At 43.7% G+C, this 15,164-nt stretch overlaps 4 protein-coding genes and 1 non-coding gene across 6 annotated transcripts; 4 read left to right on the top strand and 1 right to left on the bottom strand.

The window, feature by feature from the left end:
- Positions 1–3,061: 3,061 nt before the first annotated feature.
- On the top strand, positions 3,062–5,604 carry LOC122614369 (brain-specific homeobox protein). The gene is made up of 4 exons (XM_043788938.1): positions 3,062–3,489; positions 3,799–4,067; positions 4,441–4,743; positions 5,254–5,604. The coding sequence occupies exons 1-4, from the start codon at positions 3,062–3,064 to the stop codon at positions 5,520–5,522; spliced, it is 1,269 nt and encodes a 422-aa protein (XP_043644873.1). The 3' UTR covers positions 5,523–5,604.
- Positions 5,605–7,795: 2,191 nt separating this feature from the next.
- Positions 7,796–10,143, top strand: LOC122613053 (fructose-1,6-bisphosphatase 1). Of its 2 annotated transcripts, none has more exons than XM_043787027.1 (3): positions 7,796–7,850; positions 8,913–9,256; positions 9,428–10,143. In XM_043787027.1, exons 2-3 carry the CDS (start codon positions 8,918–8,920, stop codon positions 10,091–10,093), a joined length of 1,005 nt encoding a protein of 334 aa, XP_043642962.1. In that variant the 5' UTR covers positions 7,796–7,850; positions 8,913–8,917; the 3' UTR covers positions 10,094–10,143. The 2 variants fall into 2 exon arrangements, with proteins under 2 accessions (XP_043642962.1, XP_043642961.1); XM_043787026.1 differs by lacking the exon at positions 7,796–7,850 and adding an exon at positions 8,416–8,485.
- Positions 10,144–10,516: 373 nt separating this feature from the next.
- On the top strand, positions 10,517–10,709 carry LOC122615374. The gene has a single exon (XR_006325825.1). It is a non-coding gene; the product is annotated as a U2 spliceosomal RNA (small nuclear RNA).
- Positions 10,710–10,943: 234 nt separating this feature from the next.
- LOC122612741 (tRNA-dihydrouridine(47) synthase [NAD(P)(+)]-like) lies at positions 10,944–13,132 on the bottom strand. The gene is made up of 4 exons (XM_043786552.1): positions 12,986–13,132; positions 12,777–12,927; positions 12,419–12,719; positions 10,944–12,321 (listed from the first exon to the last, which is right to left on the bottom strand). The coding sequence occupies exons 1-4, from the start codon at positions 13,015–13,017 to the stop codon at positions 10,976–10,978; spliced, it is 1,830 nt and encodes a 609-aa protein (XP_043642487.1). The 5' UTR covers positions 13,018–13,132; the 3' UTR covers positions 10,944–10,975.
- Positions 13,133–13,288: 156 nt separating this feature from the next.
- LOC122612742 (GTP-binding protein 10 homolog) lies at positions 13,289–14,672 on the top strand. Its single transcript, XM_043786553.1, has 3 exons — positions 13,289–13,385; positions 13,445–13,967; positions 14,026–14,672. The coding sequence occupies exons 1-3, from the start codon at positions 13,344–13,346 to the stop codon at positions 14,610–14,612; spliced, it is 1,152 nt and encodes a 383-aa protein (XP_043642488.1). The 5' UTR covers positions 13,289–13,343; the 3' UTR covers positions 14,613–14,672.
- Positions 14,673–15,164: the final 492 nt, after the last annotated feature.

Below are 15,164 nucleotides of genomic sequence, written 5' to 3' on the forward strand. Positions count from 1 at the left end.
GATGGCGCCTGGATTGCATTTTTCATTATTATTTAAAAAAAATGTTGTTTATGATATATAACGTGTTTCCGTTGCCTAAGACGTTGGAAAACTTTAAAGAATTGAACAGCCGTGAAAAGTTGCTGGTTTATCTGTTAAATAAAATACAGGTAGTTCCAGGACCTTGTGTTTCTTTTTAAATCTTTGAACATAGTACCCAATATGGACAATTGGTGGTGGTCGAGCTATAATTATATAGCAGTTGAAACATGTTGCTCAGTCGGCGCCACTGCTACAACTATCAAAATGCTCACATTTTTTCTTAGCTAATGCTTATTTCCAAAATCAGATAGATTTTCAATTTTAAGACCTTAAATAGTAGTCGCTACGGTCCACATGAACTTATAGAAAAAACGAACTGTAACTTAATCTAATGTTGGTTATGATTCGTTCGAATTGGTTATTCAATTATCCTTCTTAACGGAAAAAACACGGACTACAAGTACGTTTTTTTTATTATGGAAGGTTTATCAAATGAAAACTACAATACAACGAAGGAAGCGTAAGGATGTAGCCACTTGAGCGCTGCTCCCAAAAACAAAGGACCCGCAAGGATGTTCAAGTTTGTGTTGCTTGTATCAGAAGTTAATTTACCGAGAATCAATCTTTAATGCGGAAAGAGGATCTGAGCCGATGTGCCGCCAACATTCACCCCAGTTGCGAGTCGGGCACGACCTATGGCTTATGTAACCTGATCGGTGACACACTTCAGCTTTGATTCCAGGGAATTATGCTAACACAAAAAAAGGAGGAAGGAAGGAGACGTTCATGTAGACAGCACAGAGGGATTTGCCAGACAAACTGACACAAAATGTTGTAATTGCCCCAAGGAAAGCACCCTTCTTTAACTTAAACCGCAAAGTGGCTGGCAATTCGATGCCCCAGACGTAGTAGCATTTTTATTATTATAAAAATTAGGCTCAGCCCATCAGACGGGCCACGTGCAACAATGGGAAATTAGGCAGACTAAATGATGGCTCAAAAATATGATCTGCCTTCATAGTTGGCCCTGGGAATCTCCTTCGCAAATCCGCTGATTTCGAGCTAGCGAAAAATCAATAAAAAACGCAAGGTAGACACCCAGCCAAGCAGACTCACAAAAGAACTGAACAAAATATACGCGCTCACAAAGGCCCTTTGGCACGTTCATGTCAGCGGGTTAACAATGGATGACACCGAAGAGTAGTCCATGGAGATGGAGGTGGATGTGGAGCAGCCAGTTAAGAGCTTTCAGCCAGGTGAGAGGAGTGCTCATCTCTGGTTGGGATACCTTTTTTCAGCTTATATCCCTCTCTGGAGCTCTGATCCTTCTATACCGAGGTTTATTGAGTTATATGTATATTAAAAAATCTCCAAATATTTTTGTGTATTACTTATCTACCGCTTAGATAAGTTTCTGATTTAATTTCTCATATATGTAAAAATAACAATATTATTAAGGGTTTTATAAAAGTATTTTATAAAATAAATTTAAATTAAGAAAATATATAAGAGAACTGTTGTCTTTTTCGGAATTCGTATATAACTCGTTTTAAAAGTTTTTAAATTGGGAGAGCACTTCTGAAATTATGTTATCCCTTTTAAATACTTCTACGTAAGCACAAGACCCATAACCTTTCTGACAATATTTTAGTCTCATACAAAATTAACGGTTTAATGTCTTTAGAGAATATGCGATATTTTTGCCCAGGGACAGGGCAACTCAAACGCGTCCCCAACCATCCCCAAGTAGCCACAAGCAGCCCCAAGCAGCCCCAACCATCACCGCGATCACTCGAATGCCATCCTAATGCGTCCGTTTTAGGGCTTTAACCTAATAATGACGTTCGACTTAGTTTGCGTGACTTATTTTATTAATAAAACGAGCAAATTTGTCTTGCTTTTCGGTCGCATCGCCGTGATATGCTTTTTCTCTCTCTGCGATGTCTCGTTATTGTCCTTCCTTCCTGCTCTGTTTGCGGAGCCACCGCTCCACCTCACCACCTTTAAGGATCCAGGCTTTTCAGCAGTGGTAAGACTGGTGCTCGGAAAACAGGACGAAACAGGACGAATATACTGGCTAAAACCACCCCTTGGCGAGCTGTTCAGTGATTGGTGGCTTGCAGCAAAGGAGGTACGCCCCCTTTTCGGTGGTGGCACTCAGTGGGTTTGGGGCCGGGTTCCTTGGTGGGTGGTGTACGGCTATGTGGGGCTCTGATTCAATTAACCGCTCGAGGAAAAAAATAAATGAATGCAAAGCAGGCGAATATGTGGCCCCCAACCCAGCGGGTACAGTTGCGTTGGATCCACCTAGCAATTATGCTGTCACAGCAGCAGAATCGATTGTTTAATTCAATTATAATAATTGTGGCATTTAATGCACGCACATCGTCAGCCAGACAGACAACAATGGCGGCCGTGACACGTTAATTATGTGAAGTGGGTGTCGAATGGGTGGTGGCAAGGGACGAGGCAGGATGTGCCTGCCTCACAAAATGGCTGCAGAGCAAGGACGCATAGTTGTGCAACTTATTTGCGGCTAACGGGAACCAATTACTCTAAGGTTTTTCCGCACTAATCGGATGTCCAGTGGATGCCAGCAGAGAGATGAGTTCTCAAAATCCTGCCAGAGCAGGACAACCGTATGCGCATGCAAATCTAGGGGTGTGTTCATGTGCCCGCTTACGGGGATTCCCCGAATATTGCCGCTCTAAGCGGGCACCGCAAAGCAGGCCCAACTGCAACCAGAGGGGGTGGAGGGGGTGTCACTGGGTGAGAACGGGGTGCTGCGCTCACTTTTTTCCCCCTGCTTTTCCGTAGGATGCAGGACAACATCGCCGGCTCGCTCGCACATGTCTACTGGCTGCTCGTTTAGAGCAATTTGCTGGTTGATGTGCGGTGATTGCCGCAAACTCAACGCGACCGTCAACGAGCAAACAACATAAGCGCGCGCGCGGTCCAAGGACACGTATACATCCCGGCTGCCTGGCTGGCATATCCTCCGGTCTCCAACACTGCTCCTCCTCGGCCAACCTCCATCGCAATGGCAATGCTTAATGAGGCCAGCTTGAGTCCTGCGGACGCACATGCTCATGCCAACGCCACCACGCCCACGCACAGCAAGGCGGCTGCGATGGCCAGTGCGACCACAATGCTGACCACAAAAACGCCGTTCTCCATCGAGCACATATTGTTTCAAAACTTAAATAGTGCCAGCAATAATAACAATAGTAGTGATAGCAACAGCATCGGCGCCAACAGCAACAACTACGCTCAAAAGAGCAACAGAAATGCTGCAAAAAGTGCCAGAAATGGCTTTGCCCAGGACAATAATCCGCACAAACATCCGTCGCAACACTCGCATCCGCCGGCGTCCGCATCCGCATCCGCGACGGCTACTGCCCGTAGCAACCAGGCTGCGTCGGGTTATGCTGGCGAGGATTACGCCAAGTCCTTGCACAACACTCAACGGTTGGTTTCAGAAATATGTGACGTAAAAGTAAATAGTAAATGTAGTACTTTTAAGCCAATGTGCCTCTTGTAAATACCAAGAAAAGTGAAAAAGAGTGATAAAATTACAAAATAAGTTAGAAGTAATGTTATTTATGTGACACTACAACAAAGTAACAACTAAGCATTAGGCATTCAATATCGAATGTGGTCAATAGTATTACCTGCCTTAAAGCCAAACATTTTGAATCAGCGTATGGGGCGTGGGGACACTGATACTATACTATCACTATATACAGTATGCCCTTAATTGAACTCCTTGATTCGTAGGACCAACAACCATTTACGTCATGGGGCTTCCCACTACAACGGAGATCATATTTCCCAGCAATTGGGATCCGGAGCGGGACCACATCCGCCAGTGCCAACAACTCAGCCTCCGCCTCCGTCGACCCTGAATGGAGGAAGTGGCGCATCCAATGGAGTCCTGTATCCGAATGCACCGTACACCGATCACGGATTTCTCCAAATGACCCTCGGATATCTCTCTCCGTCGTCGGGCACTTACAAGTCCGTGGATCCCTATTTTCTATCACAAGGTGTGTATGCCCAGATGCTGGGTGGCTTCATAGCTTCTCGAAGAATACATGTTGGTCATTTTACCCATTAAACAAATAAGTGAAAGTCAAACACATGGACAATTTAAAGTCAATTCTAGCTTAACATTAGCTCGTCAAAAATTAAAATTCACATCCCCTCATTGAAGAGCCAAGTAAAAATTAATTTTCACATTAAGAACTTTTCTAAAATAAAACACAAATTAGTAGAACAACTGATGGTAAGGTGTAGATTTTTGTTGCCACACAGCTTCATTTAGGGGAATACTCGGTGTAAATGACCATTAACACCGAAAGTTTCCATTTCTTCCAACTATAACGAAGTTAACCAAGTTTTGGCATCCGACCCTTTCAGCCAGCCTGTTCGGGGGAGCGCCCTTCTTCGGGGCGCCTGGGTGTGTGCCGGAACTGGCCCTCGGTCTGGGAATGGGCGTGAATGCCCTGCGCCACTGCCGCCGGAGGAAGGCCCGCACGGTGTTCAGTGATCCGCAGCTGTCCGGCCTGGAAAAGCGGTTCGAGGGTCAGCGATACCTCTCCACGCCGGAGCGCGTGGAGCTGGCCACCGCCTTGGGACTCAGCGAGACGCAGGTTAAGACCTGGTTCCAGAACCGCCGCATGAAGCATAAAAAGCAGCTGCGCCGGCGCGACAATGCCAATGGTGAGCACACTGATTTTATATTCACCAGTTCAGTCAATCATTATAATGAGGAATTCAAAGATTTATTCATTTTGTTAATTCCACTATATAAATTACACTCTTTAATATGAATTAGTATATTAATAATGGGCTCCTTTGAAAAGTTATTACATTTTCTATTACTTTGCCGACTTGTTAAAAACAAATAGAAGGAAAATAGCTGTTCGAGTCCTCCAGCGTTAAAACAATGTCTTTTTGTTAGTAATTAAATTGCCAAAAGGCATTTCAAAGGGAAGTGGTCAGCGGTTTTCAAGTTGGTCACAAAGCTTCGAAAACTGGACCACTGGAAAATAATAGAGCAAAAGAGGCAAAAGACTGTGAGTAGTTTCTTTGAGGAACTTTTGGACTATCAATTAGACCTTTTGGCTTTTAGCTGGCTCCTTCTGATGCAAAAAGTTTTGCTCAAGTTTCTCCACAAATCAAATTAGTTATAAATTTTGTGGAAATTTCTTTGACTCTTCCATGCCGCAGAGCCCGTCGACTTCTCACGCAGTGAAACGGGAAAGCAGCCGGGCGAAGCCACCTCCTCCTCCGGGGACTCCAAGCACGGCAAACTGAATCCCGGATCCGTCGGCGGCACACCCTCTCAGCCCACAAGCGAACAGCAGCTGCAGATGTGCCTGATGCAGCAGGGATACTCCACGGATGACTACTCCGATCTGGAGGCGGACAGTGGCGACGAGGACAACTCCAGCGACGTGGACATCGTCGGCGATGCGAAACTCTACCAGTTAACATAGATAGTTCGGTCAGAAGGAGGACTTGGATCCTAAATTAGTAAAGTTTTCGGTGTTTCAGTTGGGGAAATACAACTAAGAGGGATGTGCTAGTTTATTAAAATTCTTCCGCTCCATTCCTCTTAAAAGGTTTTAGTTTGAAATGTTCCATTTTGTTCTATCAGAAAAGAACAAAACAAGCACAGCAGGTAAACAAAAAACACATATCTTATCAGCGCGAGCACGGTTAACCATTTTAAAATATGTAGCATTACGAATTGGTAAGAACTATAGTTCGTTTATAACTTTGGAAACTTTCCCATCAGTTTCACATTGTCACCTTTAAATTAATTGATTGAAACTAACAGATACCATCCAGCTAATCGAGCCTTTTTGAAATCGCTATTGAACTTGTCCAAAAGCAACCAGAACACTTTTTTCACTTTATAGACGCAACCATATTTTGCTACATCTATAGTTGTATTTCCCCACACATATTTGAATTGAAACGAAAAACAGTGTAAATACCAACGAGTTCTTGAACGAGTATTCTAGTCATGTATTAAGTCTTAAACTAATCAAATTTAGTGATTGTATTCGAGAACTTCCATTTTAAGATATATTAGTTCCCTGCGACTTCTTATCCAGAATATAGTGCTTACAATAAACAGAACAGAGCGCATTATGCGAATGCTTGAAAAGTGTTACTTGGCCGGGAAGATATCCGGCCTCCTCGCTGGGCAATCAAATCCAATTGACAACACAAAGTAGCAACTAATATGGTTAAGCAGCGGGAATACTGATGTATGGGGTTGGCTGACTGCCACGCCCTGCGCATGTCCTGGTGCCCAAGTGGGTGGGCGGAAGCGGGTGGGATTGGATTGAATTGGGGTGGGTGGAAATGCACTCAACAATGGCAAAATAATTGCGGGTTTTCAGACAGCCATTTTAGTGAGACACCCATTGTCAAGTGCGGGAGGTGAGAGTTAAATGTTTCAAATTGATTGGTAATTATGGGTTAGCAGGAATGCCCTGGAAAAATTACTAGTTGACGGCATTAAACATGAGCCTTGGAGGACATGGACTTCCATATGCTTGTATGAATAAACCCATGATCAATTTATTGAGAAGTAATCATTTTATGTTGATACTTTGGATTGCAAAGTCTTTTCTTGACGTCAATAATACACATAGCCAATTCTATTCTCATAAATATATATTTGTAAATAAAATGTATTTCTGTATATTTCGAGTGTGCATTGAGATGTGCTCAACTCGGTAGACATACTCTAATCGGTCGCAAACTAACAAAAAGCGACACATTGCCGCGGAATAATATACAATCTAAGGTCGAAGCAATGGCAAGGCGCAGTCGCTTTAGCCACTTGTATTTTCCCAGTAAAACAGAAATTGGTAAGTAGTACTCTAGGGCTTATCTTACTATTGATAAGGCCAATACCAAAATTAACTGCAGGAGACGAGCCTCCGCCGATTAGATTGGGTTGGTAATAAAAATCACACACATGTCACTTAGTAACTATGGCCAATAAATGTTTTGATTTTAGCCTCTTATTATTATAAAACGTAATTTCGTATCCCAATTTACAATAAACTTCCTCTTTAAAATGGGCTTATCGTCTAATAAGCCATTTTCATCGGCAAGCTTCCCAATTTTTTTCCGCTCTTCATATGTGGCTCCCTCTTAGTTTTGGAGCCATATGTATAGTATGCAGCTGGCTTGTGCTCCCCATCTGGACTCTCTTACACTCCGCTCTCTTTTCTATATACACTTTCTGTGTGTATGCTATTTACGTGCTATCAGTGGCCGCCGTTGAAAACGGCAAGCCGACCTTTCTATTCCCTAACAACTGTTTCTCTGAACTTGTATTAAAATTCAGTTAGATCTTACGAGTGATAACCAAAGAGAAATAAAAGGAAAAACTGTATGTCTATAAATGTCTATAATACTTTTAATCTTTTATAAAAAATAGCCATCTATATTTATTATTATTTATGTATTATTTTTTAAATGGAATTAATGAATTATAAGAACTGTATGAATATTTTACCTGTGTATCCTTAATTTAACGATTCAAATTGGGTTTCCAGTGATCAGATGAATAGTTCATTAATAAATCTTAATTAGGATCATATTAACGCTTATATCTCATAGTTATGCTCTAAGCAACCCATCCAAATGCACACACACTCTGAAAGGGTATATCCGGTAGTGACGTTTCGCTGGCTTTCCTCCGCCGTCGTCGTGGCCGTGGACTAAAGCCAAAAGTAGTCTCTTTAGATCAGCCGTCGACCGCGGTTCGTTGTTTGTGTGCCAGAGTTTGTCGATTTGTTGTAAGTGAAAGTGCATTTCTAGAGTTCTTGGTGAAGCTACACAAATGTTTGAGGTCAATGGCGGCGTTAAGGACACACCTGAAAGTCATTTAGATCGCTCTGTTATGGAAGATTAAAAGAGATATACGTATACTTTGCTATAGATACTCTGTTTACTTATACTCTATGCGTTGATATATATTCAGTTAATCGGATGCTACGCGAAGACATTCCAAAAATAAATAAGGGGCACGTGTCGATGTATTAGATCTGCCGGTAGAAATAATATTTTGTGGTTCTGGTTCTATACATTTTTCCATAACACATTTGTATAATTTTTGTGGAGCAAACAGGTTATCAGCTAGTCAAATTCAAAATAACAACCAGACACCACAACCACAAAAACAAATACACGCATAATCAGAGTGACAAGTTTTTGATAGTGATTTTTTATGCAACAAGCCCCCGAACAAACCACTAGAAACAAAACGGGGTCACTGATTCGACCTTCCCATAGAAGCAAAGACCCTTGGTTCTGCTAAATTCTACTAAATTGGTAATTGTTTTTACTTTAATGGATCCCCACAGGAACCGCAACATTTAGAGAGCGTACTATACCAACATATAATCAATAATGGCGGTCAGTAGCGGTGATTGTAAGTGAAGTAGCCTCCTCCTTCCTGCTTCCTGTTCCTTCAATGCTGCCCAGCTTCTTTTACCCCAATAGACCTTTCTCCCAATATTTTTCCCGCCTGCACCGCCCAAACTCGTTCCACTAACCAGATATTTTTTTAACCAGTTGCTGAACTCCAAAATGATAACCATGCTTCACCGCCATGCCTTCAGTTGTGTACCCCGTGCTGAATCCTAAATCATTTCCAGTACCTATAGATGTTATTTATATGTTTGAGTTTTCTTTAGTTATGGCCAAGTAATATTACTGATATGTATGTGTGGCTCTGCATTTAATCGATTTAATTTAATCCTATGCTAAACCCCTCCCAATCCAGCAAAATAATATCACCCCTTTTCAAATCTGGTTAGCAGTTTAGTTACTAAACCTTCTTTTTTCACATATAATAGCCAAAATGAGCCAACAGGGACCAGCTTTTGACTCCAATGCGATGACGCTCACGCGATTCGTGCTGCAGGAGCAGCGAAAGTTCAAGAGTGCCACTGGCGATCTCTCCCAACTGCTAAACTCCATCCAGACTGCCATCAAGGCTACATCATCTGCGGTCCGGAAGGCCGGCATCGCCAAGCTCCATGGATTCGCTGGTGATGTGAATGTCCAGGGCGAGGAAGTCAAGAAACTGGACGTGCTCTCCAACGAGCTGTTCATCAACATGCTGAAATCATCCTATACCACATGTCTAATGGTTTCCGAGGAGAACGAGAATGTGATCGAGGTGGAAGTGGAGAAACAGGTAAAGTTCTATTAGGGTCTTTAAACATTGGTATGAGTGTGTGAATTAGCTTGCAGCTAATAGGCTCTATCATTGAGAAGCCTTCTAGTTAGATATGGTGGTTATAATTTCTTATACTTCGTAGCAATTCATTTTTTGGAAACAATAAATTATTCGTTCCTTCTCCTACAGGGAAAATACATCGTGTGTTTCGATCCCCTGGATGGATCCTCCAACATAGACTGTTTGGTGTCGATCGGTTCGATCTTCGCCATTTACCGCAAGAAAAGCGATGGTCCGCCCACAGTGGAGGATGCCCTTCAACCTGGAAATCAGCTGGTGGCCGCCGGATACGCGCTGTACGGCTCGGCCACAGCAATAGTCCTGGGTCTGGGTTCCGGAGTGAATGGCTTCACTTACGACCCAGCCATCGGAGAGTTCGTCCTGACCGATCCCAACATGCGGGTGCCTGAGAAGGGAAAGATTTACTCGATCAACGAGGGTTATGCCGCGGATTGGGAGGACGGTGTGTTCAACTACATTGCGGCCAAGAAGGACCCTGCCAAAGGAAAGCCCTACGGAGCGCGGTACGTAGGATCCATGGTCGCAGATGTGCATCGTACCATCAAATACGGTGGCATCTTCATCTATCCGGCTACGAAATCCGCTCCCAGCGGAAAACTCCGTCTTCTATACGAGTGTGTACCTATGGCCTATCTGATGATTCTGGCTGGAGGCCTGGCCAGCGACGGAAAGATTAGCATTTTGGACATTGTGCCCAAGAAGATTCACGAGCGCAGCCCCATTTTCCTAGGATCCAAGGCCGACGTGGAGGAGGCGCTCAGCTACTTAAAGTGATTGTAACTACAGTGATGTATCAATAAAAGTGTATATTTTTTACTAAGAAATGCAAGTCCTTGAGCCGTACTGACCCTAAACTTATGCTTAACAAATTGCCAAACCTATTTCCAACGTGACTGCATAATTCACTACTAGTTCTAGCTGCATTTCGGGGTGGAATTGTTATCGCTCTCGGCCTTATGGCTAAGATCTTAGGATCAGGCAGTTCACCCTGCCAAGTGGAGCTCCCTCCAATTAAACAATACTTAAAAATAAGAATAAATGATTGAAATACCAATATAATAAATATAATAAAATAAAAAAAAAATTGGAAACAATAGTAAGCAAATTAAAACATGGAAACAAGAATAAAAGTTGAAAAAAAAACAATTAATAAAAAAAAACACTAAACGCTAACCCGGCTTGCCCCAGAGGCAGGCAATCATTCATTGGCCGTATTATGGCTCATTTCCTATATCTGTTCTTATCAGCTTAACAGCTGATAGTTCCTCCACTGGAGGAAAACTAATGTTAAACTGATTTTTGGAATCAGACGGAGTGCTAGGGGCTTGCTCCACCTCTGTCGCGGGTTGGCCCGGTATTGCAGTACCGCCGGGATTTCGGCCCAACTGAATAATGAATATTAACATTACAAAGCTCCCTTATTGTGCGAATGGCTGCATGTTTGACGTTACCAACAATCTCGACCTGTTACTTGCAAATTCGGACGATAGGATAGGATCTTCTAAAACAAACGTAATATCTAACTATGCATATAAATAAACATCCTGTTAAAACAATCACTTTTTTTAAAATTATTTTAATTGAATAAAGCAGCTAACAGAAGTAATGTCACACCTCACACAACTTTTAAACCACAAATTTATTTACAAAATCAATCTAAAAGGCATTCGCCTTGTGCTTGGGTACAAAAGTAAAGCATTCTGGTACACGACCCAGCAGCGATTCACTAAGCTTCACCCAGTCAGCTGCATTGCCGGAACTCATGAGGGTCTCCATTTCGTCGCGTCCGCGGTACTTTTGCGGACGAGCGTTGATCTTTTGCGGCGGAGCCGTCTGCAAGGCCTCGGGTATGTATCGGTACAGAAAAGACTGCCATTCGAGGAGGAATCGGCGAGTGGTCTCCACACCCTTAGTGTCAGAGCCCCAGTGCTCCAGACCGTAGTTGCAGAACTTTTGCAGTATCTCATAACGTTGTCCGGACGATGGAGACCAGGAATTTTTCTCTTTTATCTCTTGGAATATCCAGGGCTTTATTAACGCTCCGCGACCAATCATTACGGAGCTAACGTGTGGTGCCAGCGTCCTACGCTCAATGTAATCCTCGTAGCTGAGTATATCGCCATTGCCGATCACCGGCATGCGCTTTGCCTTGGCAGCACACTCCTCGATGTAAGCCCAGTTGGCGTGTTTAGTGTAGCGCTGCTCCCTGGATCGCCCGTGCAGAGTCACTGCTGAGGCACCCCACTCTTCAACCAGTGGCAAAAGTTCGTGCGCTACGCTTTTATCTGCATAGATGCCGGTGCGCATCTTCACGGTGAAGGGCAGGCGATTCGACAAGGCTGCACAACTGCGCACTGTCAGTTCTAAGATATTGGTTCTTCGCATCAACGCACTGCCTCCGCCTTGCTGGTAAATCAGATCTATCGGGCAACCAATATTAAGATCAATGAAATCCACTTGGGCCGTCTCATAAATAACCTGCGCCGCCTGGTTAATCATGTTCGGATTATTTCCGCATAGCTGGACTCCAAAGATGTCTTCGCTCTGGTGTCGCTTGGTCAGGGCCCACTCCTGGCCCATACCCTTCAAAAGAGGCTGAGCACATGCCATCTCGCCACAGGTGATGTCTGCACCGAACTCTTTGCAGATCCTCCGAAAGGGCAAATTGCCCAGCGTTGTAAGTGGTGACAGCACGAGTTTCTCGCGGAAATTAACGGCGGGCTTCTGATCAGCATCTCTGCCGATAGCGGACTCATCAATTACACAACCAACGCCAGTTGGTTTACTTGTAGAATCCGTCAGTTGTTCTGCATCTAGCATTTCGACGGTGTCACTAGGTTGTTTTTCTCCTGGAGTGGAGCTTACTGTCCCTTCAGACTGATTCTTTTCCTTTTCCTGTTGTTCTTTTAGTTTTCGCGCATCTCTTAGCTGTTCAGCCATTTTGATAAGCTCCTTGCTGCGACTAAAGTCATAATCATGTTTTCGCAGACGCACTTGGAGTTCTGAAAAAAGGTTTAGTTAATGAGTTTATCAAAGTACTTTAGTTATTGGTTCTAATCCTGTAGCAATCTAAGAGTTAGCTGCAGGAGAATTTCGCACCTGAACTGACGCCATTGCACGTGGTTGGATTAGCGTTTTCATCGTAGTCCTCTCTTTTGAGGTTCCTGCCCTGTTCATTTGTGTGGGCCTTTGCAAAGCGACAACTAACCCCGCGGGCACAATAGCCCTTGGTGGTGTACACATAGCATTCGAGGCCCAAGTCCTCACCCTTGGCGGCCAAGTAGGCATCCAAATCGTGGACATAGCGACAGTTGGCAAGGGAACAAGGTTCTCCACCGGTTCCGTCGATCAACGAGTGGCACAGATGCGAGTACCGCTCGTCCTTAAAAACTGGGCGGTTCTGAAAATACAATAATTTGTATAATATTCAAATTTTTTAATACAAATATACACTAACTTTGTTTTGTCCACGTTTGCGTTCCTTTTTATCCCATTTCTTTTTTCCGCCGTCTTTCACATCTTCGGCGTCCTCGCGTTTTCTTTTGTTTTTATCGCTGTTTTCAGTGTTAACTGCTGCACTGCTGCCATCGGTTTCAGTTACCAGGTATCTAAAGGATATCAAAAGCAAATTAAACCAATCAAATATTTGTGAATGGATGTACTTACTCTGGTTTGATGTAACAAATACCGGAATCCATTTCACAATAAACAACCGCACGTGTTGGACTGCGTCTTCTTCTACCTTGTTTCTGTCAATCAGCTGCTTGTAATTTATCGATAGATACAACGATAGTGGTCGCGTTTAGCATATCTGTGGATTGCACGGATTTCAAAGGATTTCATGAATTCTTAAATAAATATATGATTTGGAGAGAATTTTTGAGTTCTCCTCAGACCTTCAATTTGTAATTTAAAAGCCTTTTTAAGCAAATTAAGTGGACATCGATATATTCCCCCTCCTGGTCACAGTAAAAGTCACTTTTTGCGGATCTGCTCATCGCTATTGTATAATGCCGCCTCTGCAATGGTGCAAATCTTTAAATTCCTGTTAAAGTCCAGCAATTCTGTGAGAACCATATTGTATAACGAAAATCAGAAGTAATATCGAAAAGTCTTAATGCCTAGCCCGGTCGTGCCCACTTCCGGCCCACTTTTCTGGACAATCTGCGCTTGACAGTTCGTGGAGGCCATGGTGGGAATGGATTACCCAAGTACGGAGGAGTCGGTGGTCAAGGCGGTTGCGTTTACTTGGTGGCAAAGGAAGGACTTACCCTGCGCAAGGTCGTCCAGGGATTGAAGGACAAGCGAGTGGCAGCATCCAGTGGCGAGGATAGCAGCAAGGCCAGCATCTTTGGACGCCGTGGACTCGACCAGAGAATTGAGGTGCCTGTAGGCGTTCAGGTGTATGACGACCAACAGAAACTCATCGCCGACCTCAACGAGCACGAGGCCACCTGCATTGTGGCGGGCGGAGGTACTGGCGGATGCACGGCCACAAATTTTCTGGGACGTCCCGGGGAGAATCGTATGGTAAATCTGGACCTAAAGCTTATAGCAGATGTGGGACTCGTGGGATTTCCCAACGCAGGCAAGAGCACCCTTCTAAAGGCCGTATCTAATGCCAAACCAAAAATTGCAGCCTATCCCTGTGAGTTATTGCTAGATCGGGTTGATATTTGATCATTAATTTATCACTCTTACCTCAGTTACCACCATTCGACCTCAGATTGGAACCATCGAGTACAGCGACCTGCGCTCCATCACAGTTGCCGATCTTCCCGGTCTGATCGAGGGAGCTCATGCGAACTTTGGCATGGGTCACAAGTTCCTTAAGCACATAGAACGCACCCGCCTGCTGGTCTTCATGGTGGATATATTCGGCTTCCAGCTAAGTCCCAGGCACCCGCATCGCGACTGTTTGGACAATGTGTATGCGCTCAACAAAGAGTTGGAGCTCTACGACCCATCGCTTCTGGAGAAGCCCAGTGTCCTGCTCTTGAACAAAATGGACAAGGAGGGTGCCCACGAGATCCTCTCCAAAGTTAAGCCGTTCATCAATGACTTGGCCAGCGGGCTTGAACAGTGTCCCGAAGAACTGCGTCCGAAACAGGTACTTAAGTTTGAAAGCATTGTCCCCATATCGGCCATAAACTCGTCGAAGATCCCGCAAGTGAAATCGCAACTTAGGAGGACCCTTGTGCGGCTGGCTGAGAAACAATTCCTGGCGGATGAGGATCAGGTTAGGGAAAACCTTAAGCAGCGCGTTGGCCTGGTTGGTCCCAAAATTACCTAGTTGTTAATGTATGTATTTTGTATGCGATTTATGAAATTAAATTACCTTTAAACAGCGAAATTTTAAAATATTTAAAGCAAATATAATATATAATATATGTATATAACATAAAATATACCTTTTTTCTCTACAAGTAACGGGTATAACTCGTAGAGAAAAAAGGTATACTAGATTCGTTACAGGTAGAACGAATCGTTTCCGACCCTATAAATATATATATATTCTTGATCAGGATTAATAGCCAAGTCGATCTGGCCGTGTCCGTCTGTCCGTCCGTATGAACATCGAGATCTCAGGAAGTAAAAAGCTGGTAAGACATGTCGCTTCCAGAGACATGGACGCAGTGCACGTTTGTTGGCACGCCTACAAGCCAACCAAAACTGTCACTTCCACCATTTTAGAAAATGTTTTGATTTTTAAAATTGTATTATTTGTGTTGCCAAATTATATTTCTACTGTTGTGGTCAAACAAAGTGTAAGACCTTGGGAAGCATCCTTTGAATTGGAAACTGTTTTCAAAGCTTCCATACGATAAAAAAGCTCCTGCTCCGA

The sequence above is a fragment of the Drosophila teissieri genome, chromosome 2R (assembly GCF_016746235.2).
Source record: "Drosophila teissieri strain GT53w chromosome 2R, Prin_Dtei_1.1, whole genome shotgun sequence".
NCBI classification, from domain to species: domain Eukaryota; kingdom Metazoa; phylum Arthropoda; class Insecta; order Diptera; family Drosophilidae; genus Drosophila; species Drosophila teissieri.

Bases quoted from the DNA above. Each gene is read 5' to 3' on its own strand.
- LOC122612742 (XM_043786553.1), top strand. From the start codon at position 13,344: ATGGTGCAAATCTTTAAATTCCTGTTAAAGTCCAGCAATTCT. The intron at 13,386-13,444 runs GTGAGAACCATA...CTTAATGCCTAG, and splicing joins TGTTAAAGTCCAGCAATTCT to CCCGGTCGTGCCCACTTCCG. The intron at 13,968-14,025 runs GTGAGTTATTGC...CTCTTACCTCAG, and splicing joins AAAAATTGCAGCCTATCCCT to TTACCACCATTCGACCTCAG.
- LOC122612741 (XM_043786552.1), bottom strand. From the start codon at position 13,017: ATGGATTCCGGTATTTGTTACATCAAACCAGA. The intron at 12,928-12,985 runs GTAAGTACATCC...GATATCCTTTAG, and splicing joins ATTTGTTACATCAAACCAGA to ATACCTGGTAACTGAAACCG. The intron at 12,720-12,776 runs GTTAGTGTATAT...TTGTATTTTCAG, and splicing joins GCAAACGTGGACAAAACAAA to AACCGCCCAGTTTTTAAGGA.
- LOC122613053 (XM_043787026.1), top strand. From the start codon at position 8,464: ATGGCGGTCAGTAGCGGTGATT. The intron at 8,486-8,912 runs GTAAGTGAAGTA...CACATATAATAG, and splicing joins GGCGGTCAGTAGCGGTGATT to CCAAAATGAGCCAACAGGGA. The intron at 9,257-9,427 runs GTAAAGTTCTAT...CTTCTCCTACAG, and splicing joins AGGTGGAAGTGGAGAAACAG to GGAAAATACATCGTGTGTTT.
- LOC122614369 (XM_043788938.1), top strand. From the start codon at position 3,062: ATGGCAATGCTTAATGAGGCCAGCTTGAGTCCTGCGGACGCACATGCT. The intron at 3,490-3,798 runs GTTGGTTTCAGA...CTTGATTCGTAG, and splicing joins TCCTTGCACAACACTCAACG to GACCAACAACCATTTACGTC. The intron at 4,068-4,440 runs GTGTGTATGCCC...CGACCCTTTCAG, and splicing joins TCCCTATTTTCTATCACAAG to CCAGCCTGTTCGGGGGAGCG.